General features: G+C 55.7%; 1 protein-coding gene across 1 annotated transcript; it reads left to right on the top strand.

Annotated features, from left to right (window-relative positions):
• The first annotated feature begins 2,585 nt into the window (after positions 1-2,585).
• Positions 2,586-7,056, top strand: RAB9B (RAB9B, member RAS oncogene family). Its single transcript, XM_081964296.1, has 2 exons — positions 2,586-2,703; positions 4,891-7,056. Exon 2 carries the CDS (start codon positions 4,912-4,914, stop codon positions 5,515-5,517), a length of 606 nt encoding a protein of 201 aa, XP_081820422.1. The 5' UTR covers positions 2,586-2,703; positions 4,891-4,911; the 3' UTR covers positions 5,518-7,056.
• The last annotated feature ends 226 nt before the right edge of the window (positions 7,057-7,282 follow it).

Consider the following 7,282-nt stretch of genomic DNA (forward strand, 5'->3'; position numbering starts at 1 on the left):
TTAAGGTTAAAAAGACAAGCAGAGACAGGTTTTAGAAGCAGAAAGAGAGCTCCTAGCCTGCAGCTTGAGGGCTTCCAGAGGTGCCCTTTCACATTCTGGCTGGCAGAAGATGTGTCCAGAGTAGGGGTCCTGCTATATGTGCAGAGGAGAGCAAGAGGGCATCTTCGTAGCCAGGAGGAAAGATCAACAAGCACTCAGATGAAGAGAGCCGTGGTCTTCTAAAGAGGCCTTGTTGCTTCTTAGATGTTTAGATGGCAATTTACAGTGATGAAAAAACTTAACTGCCAGCAGGAAACGGTAATAATTGAGTGCCAACACAGCAGTGAATTTTGGAGGTAACCAGCCGTTTCTGTGCAGACACACTTGCTAATAGCGGAAGGATTTGCGTTGAGTTGCCAAAAGCTTGAAGAAAGAGGAAGGGAGCAAAACCTGCAATTTCCCCTCCGTGCTTTAGGCAAGAAAGTTTGTTTTGGGTGTGCCTTCCTCAGACGGGGCAGCTTAAGGGAAGGGAAACTACGAGAAAATCTACTTGCACTGAAAGCTTCCCCCAAGACAAGCTCATCTGCTGGAAAGGTTAGCAGCAGCCCTGCAGCCTCCCTCCTCAAGAAGGATGCACAGCTTTAGATAAGCAAAGCAGAGAAGGGCCGGCCATTTCCCCTAAACTGCTCACCCTGGAAATGGGCCAGAAGTCCTGAGCGGAAGAATGCCTCTGTGGTCAGGGCTACTAGTTTGTTCAAGGAGGCGGCAAGGCATTTAGCCAGCACTCCGGCTTGCAGCTGAACAGCTCCCTGGGACTTGCCCCCAACAGGGTGGGGACACAGGCGGGCATGCCCAAACCAAAATCCATGTTCTGTTCAGATGTGCGTCCTGATTTAGTGCACAGGGAAAAGGGGTGGGTAGTTCTGAGGAAGAGAAAAACTTGCCAGCTAGACTTCTCCATGGCCGCTTCCCAGCCCCGGACAGGCAATTAGGGAGAGAGATGGAGACGCTCCCCTCCTTCCCTTCTTGAAGAGGGCAGAGCTGGCCCCCACCTCCATCCTTCCAGCAACCTTCAACCTGACCAGCCACAGAGGAGGCTCAACCTCCATCTAAACATGGGGCAATTTTACAGGCAACTCCTGGAGCCAGAGTTGTGGTAGAATCTTGGGGGGGGGGGTGGAGAGAAAAGCTACTGGATTTCCCGCACCTTCATAATTCACTGGTGCCTCCCAGGAACTCAGGGGACGCTGGCTGTCTCTTCAGTAGGAAGCCCCATTTCCACGTCCTGGGTACAAACAGCCCATTTCCTCCTGCACCACTGCACTGGTTCCCTTATGCTGGGGGATCCAAAGGATTCTCAGCAGGATCCCAGTTCCATAGGAAAGACCCCACTGCAGTTCAGTCTTGGAAGCTCAGGCAGCTAAAGGGGATTTGGGGAACAGCTGTTTCCAAGGGGGGCTGCTCTGCATTTACTCCTGTTTGACTCCAGTGCTTACTCTAAGGATGGGGTGGGGAGGAAACCAGCCCATCTTGTTAATTTAGGTCCGTGATCTGCATATGTTCAGGAACCATGCCGTGATCTGCATATGTTCAGGAACTGCTCCACAAGGCCGTGGGGGAGGAGGGGTTGCTGTGACCGTTAGTCTAATGCAGCTGCCTGGAAGCCATGTGGTGCAGCAACCTGCCCACCCCATCCACCATGCTTCACCACCGGCATGTCCCAAGCCCAAGCGCCCCTTTGCACCGCAGCAGCAACAACAGGCCCTACCCTGCCAGGAGCTGTTTGCTTTCCAGGCGTGGCCTTTATAGCTAACACAATGTGCCCCAGACTCGGGCAAGGCCTGCCTCCTGCCTGCTTGGCTCCCCAGGCGAAGGTCAGGAGTGGGAGGCCGCTCCCTGAATACAGAACAAACCCATCCGACAGGTCCGGGCTAGCTCCACCAGCGGAGACGTCACCAGCCGGGACAGGCTGCCAGCCCAGCGTTTCTCTAAACGGCCCAGGAGGCGGCTCCACAGCAGAGCCAGCCCCCTCCTTTTCCCCCCGGGAAGGCCGGCCGGGAGGGGATTCTCCGGCGGCCCCTGGGCTGCTCTGCACCGCGGTTGTGAGACGGGAAGCGCTGGGCGCCGATTTCCTTCCTTCCTTCCTTGCAGAGCTGAGAGCGGTTGGAAGCCGCGGGGCTGCAGGGGAAGGATGGAGCTGCTGCCGCCGCAGTCTTCGCGCAACACGATGCTCCAGGCGGAGCCGAAGCCCCCCACCCCACCCCCGCAACCGCATTCCCTCCACCGAAAAGCCGCGCAGGCTCCGATCCCCGCTCAAGGCAGGCTGCGGCCGGGGTAGCCTTGAAGAGAGGGGGGAGGGGTCCGCACAGCTGAGGGAGAGAGATGCGCGGCGGCTGCTTCTTTCACACCTGGCCTGGCGCCGCCTCCGCACCCCCCCCCTAATTCCGCGGCCGGCCCTTCGGGAGCTCCGCCAGTGCCTGCCGGGGCGGGTGGGAGCCGCCCGGGGGCGACGTTGTCTGGACCCCACGAGGGGCCGCCCTCCCACTGCAGGGGCAGCCGCTGGGCGGCCTCTGCCCGGGCAGCCGCGGGCGCATGCGCACAGGAGATGCCAGGCTCCGGAGGCTGCCGCGGAGTGGCAGGCCGGCTAGGCGGGCGGAGGCGACGGTGTAACGGGTTCGAGCCTGGCTGCCGGGCAGGTGCTCCGGGACCAGCCGCAGCCTACTGGTGAGGAAGACGTCGGGTGGGGGCGGAGAAGCGCCTCCCAGACCCGCAGCTTTCCACCGGCGGGTCTGGGTTGGTTGGTTGCCTGCCCGCTGCTGCCGGGCAGAGGTGCCTGGGGTGGAGCAGAGGATGCCAAGGCGCGTCGGATGGCATTGGCCAAACCCCTGGGGACCCTCCCGGGCTTCCCTTCTCCTACGGTTCTTCCCCCCCCCCCACGCCCAGATGCGAGCCCCGGGCGCCCCTCGGGAACAGCTGGATGGCGTCGAGGCGCTCGGTCCTCCCCCGAGAGACAAAAGCGCCGGGCGAAGCGGCTCTGCGGCGCGGGCCTCCCGGCTTGCAGCTGGCATCGCTCCTGAGCTTGCGGGGCGCCCAGCCGGCCGTCTGGCTCCTCGGCGGAGGCATTTGGCAGGCACCGCCCAGGTCCAGCGCCTGGCCTCCCGCTTGGTCTCTCCCGGGCTTCCCCGTGAAATCCCGAGACCGGCGGGAAGCCCTTCCGCAACCAGCCGGGTTGTCTGAACTGGGGAGAACTGCAGCGAACAGGCCAAGGCCCTCAGAGCTGCCAACTAGGGAAGGACTAAAGCCAGCGGTGGGTTGGGCTGCTGGGAGCTACCCCTGCCCGCCCCACTAAATTTCTACAGTATTGTCTGGTTCAGGGGTGTCCAAACTTGGGAACTTTAAGACCAGTGGACTTCAATTCCCAGTCTGAAGTCTACCGGTCTAAAAGTTCCCAAGTTTGGACACCCCTGGTCTAGTTGATTCTTCTTTTATTTTTTCTTCCTCTTCTAAGCTTTTAGCTTCTTGCATTTCATTTAAATTCCCCCCTCCAAGTTCTTCTTCTATTTTCTTTTCTGTGTGTTTAAACAAACTATCTGTTTCTTAATTACTTATCAAGGATTCATGTACTTCTTTTGAAATCAGAAATATTTCTCCATAGATCTGAAACTCCATTTTATAACAATTTAAAAATCTTTTAAAGCCTCCCAAATTATCTCTCTTCACAATTAGTCCAATTTAAAGTCTATTTAATTTCCTTGTTTTTCTTCTTTTGTTCAATGATTCCTCTTCTCTTCAAAAGTAGGGCGCTCTACTGAATTAATATAATCCAACAGCAGTCCAATTCCAGAAATAGATAAATCCAGTTTTCAATTAACTTTCTTCAAAGAGAGCCAAAAAAAAAGGGGGGGGGGACACAAGCACTCCTTAAATTTTCTCACAATATCCAAATTATCTTCTTTTGTACAGCCAAGGTCAAATCTTCCAGCTGCTACTTCTCTTGTTTTGTCTATTTTAGTCTTAGTATAGATTTTGCTCACCAAGACAGCTGAGCTTTGTAGTACTTTTTTTCCTCCAGTAGATGGCACTCTGAATTTCTATTTCATATAAAGTAGCCTAACAAATACCGCTGATTGTCAAAATATCCAGGGAGTTTAAAATACACATAAAAAATGATATTTTCTCCCGAAAACATCGCTCCGGCTCAATTCTTAAGTTCGGTTGTCCCAGCTTTGAGACAACCATCAGAAAATGGCCGCTGCCCCTGCTGGTGATTGGAAGAAGTGTTTCTGTCCTGGAGAGGAAATTGCCAATTCCTCACCGTCCACAAAATGCCTCTCCTTTCTTCACCATCCCTACAAGATGGATATGGCCCGGAGGCCTCCCAACAGTAGGTACCAGCTGGTTTTCGCGGTGCTCATCAGAGCTCCACTAATTTCCAGTCCGTTCTCGCTGCCACATCAACCGAAAGTCAAGTCAGAAAGGTAGCTTTCTGAGCTAGGAGACCAGTGGGGGGTTCCGGGCGGTACGGCCTGGGACGGGCGTACCAGTGGCAGCTGGGAGCAGCACCCACCATACCGGAATGGTGTTTTTGGGTGGGCCCATCTGCCTGTGTTTGTTACCTGTTTTTAAGGCACCGGGCTAATTGCGCATGCGTGCACAGTGTATGGCGCCTGCGCGACCTCTGCTAAGCAGCTGGGGTGTTGCAGGGCGGTGGCATGCGCATGTGTGCGCAGGGCAGTGGCATGCGCATGCACGTGCATCACACGTGCCCGAGGTGGCTGCCTGGCCCCGTCGCAGCGTACTGGTTGCGACGGGATCCGGAACCCACCACTGCAGGAGACGTCCTGCGTGCCTCCTGCCAGGGAGCTGGGCCTGCCACCTGCCTGCTAACCCTGTGCTCTGCTCCTTTCCAAGCTTGCTGCGGCCAGATTGACCATGAGCGGGAAGTCTCTGCTGCTGAAAGTCCTCCTCCTGGGCGACGGGGGTGTTGGCAAGAGCTCTCTCATGAACCGCTATGTCACTCACAAGTTTGACTCCCACGCCTTCCACACCATCGGGGTGGAGTTCCTCAACCAGGACCTGGAAGTGGACGGACGCCTCGTGACTCTCCAGATTTGGGACACGGCGGGACAGGAGCGCTTCAAGAGTTTGCGGACACCCTTCTACCGCGGTGCGGATTGTTGCCTCTTGACCTTCAGCGTTGATGACCGCCAGAGCTTCGAGAACTTGGGCCACTGGCGGAAGGAGTTTGCTTGCTACGCCAATGTCAAGGATCCGGAGCACTTCCCCTTTGTGGTGCTGGGCAACAAGGTGGACAAGGCGGAGAGGCAGGTGGCAGCAGAGGAGGCCCGGGCATGGTGCTTGGCACACGGGGACTACCCTTACCTGGAGACAAGTGCCAAGGATGATACAAATGTGGCGGTGGCTTTTGAGGAAGCAGTGAGGCAAGTGCTGGCCTTGGAAGAGCAGCTGGAGCACTGCGTCCTGGGCCGCACGGTCGACCTGCACCCGAGTGCCAAGCCAGGCTCTTCGTGTTGCTGAGAGGTGCCAGTCTAGAACTGGCTGCTGTTTACAGAGGGAGAAAGGGAACCCAAAGGGGAGAGAGGATCCTTGGCTTTTCTCTTTAGCCCACTCAGCCCTTCATTGGTTGAACTGCCCTAGAGTAGCACCTCAGCCTCCTGATCATGCAGTGTGGGATTGGGCTCTGGCGGAGGGCACTTCCTGTTCCCTCTCCTCTCCCCCTGCCCTGGGAGTTGGAGGACCAGGGTCCTTTGTCTGCCCCATACACCTCAGCTCCTGAGCAGGACCAGGGAGAGCAAGAATCGCTGGAGGTGTTGCACAGTCACCTGGTGGCCAGCAGACTGAGTCATGTGGGACTTTCTGGCCAAGATGCCTTGTGCTGATGGGGAAGGGTGTCAAATGGGTGGGGAGAGTTGAGCACAATCCCCCCCCATCTCTATGGCTGCTGTTAGTGCCAAGCAACAAGAGAGCCCTGGGCTCTGTCTCCCACCTCTTCTGCCTTTGCTCCTGTTGATTCCCCTGGAGGTTGCTTCAGGTGCCTCAGCGGGAAGTGCGGGATAAGACTCACTTTGACTTTGTAGGAAGCAGGGGCCTCTGAGCTGAATCTGTGGGGACAGAGACTCTTAACCTGGCTAGCGCATATGTAGGTGAGTGTACGCTTAAACTTAGTGATGTGCGGCCCATGGATGTGGCCACCTTATATCTCTGATTAGAGCAAAAGTCAATGCCATTCCCTCCATTCTGCTTCTTTTTGGGCAGAAAACTGGCCAAATTCTGCATCGTTACCAGTTGCGCTATTCTTGGGGAAGTTCTTAGCTCTCCAAGGTTGCAGGTGCCCAAACTCTTTGGCAAAGGGTCCTCAGAAGTACGCTTTCGGGGCTGAACAAATGCTGGAAGAGCTCCGTCCTGTCCCTCAGGCTCGTCTAGAAATGAGCCCCTCCCACCACCGCCTAGAGAAACGGGTATCGCAAAAAAGACCAGCTGCTCCTGGGGGCTCTTGGCCCAAGAACTGGGCCCTTGAGAGCCCCTGGTGACACTTAGCTGGCTTGCCATTCAGGTTCACAATCAAAGCCAACCGCCCCCTTCCTCCCACAAGCCGCATTCCGACCATTCCCCCACTGTCTTGGGGGGTTCAGCAGAGGGGGCTTCAGGAGCGGGGCAGTTATAGGTGTGGCAAAAGCCTTGAATTAATTTTGTGCCTAGAGCCAGGAGAAGAGACGCCCCAGCCCAGCTGCATATGTCGGGGGGAGGGGGAGGGTCCCAAAGGGGGATGCAAGAGAGGTAGATTTTCTGGTGACTGAAGGAAGAAGGGAAAACTGCCAAGTACATGAAGAGAGGGGGGTATCAGTCATGCTCCCAAATGTGTTCTTTGCGCCTTTTGCGACAAGGTTAATCCATGTAAGGTGGAGCCCAAATGCAGGGACTTTTCCATTCGTTTCAAAGGACTTCATGTACTCCTAGTGTTACAAGCATGATTATTTTTTTCAAAGCTGTCTCCAGAGAGAGTCCTGTCCATCTGTTGCAGCTGAACCAAGCCAGTGGCACCAATAAAGATGGGTTTTAAAACGATCTTAAAAACGGCAAGTTTGTTATAACTTCAGGAAAGAGCCTGCTGTGCCCAAACCGTCTCACACCTCGCCCTCCTGTGCATCTCACCCTGCCCGCTGAGGAAGACACTTGATCTGAAAAAGTGGTTCCTAAAGCCTATCGTTCTAAATTGGCTGCCTGCATGGCACCACAAGGCGCCCTGGGGTTTATTCCCCTTGCCAGGCACCAAAAGCCTGGG

This window comes from Natrix helvetica (genome assembly GCF_964273705.1).
Source record: "Natrix helvetica genome assembly, chromosome: 11".
NCBI lineage: Eukaryota > Metazoa > Chordata > Lepidosauria > Squamata > Natricidae > Natrix > Natrix helvetica.

Bases quoted from the DNA above. Each gene is read 5' to 3' on its own strand.
- RAB9B (XM_081964296.1), top strand. From the start codon at position 4,912: ATGAGCGGGAAGTCTCTGCTGCTGAAAGTCCTCCTCCTGGGCGACGGG.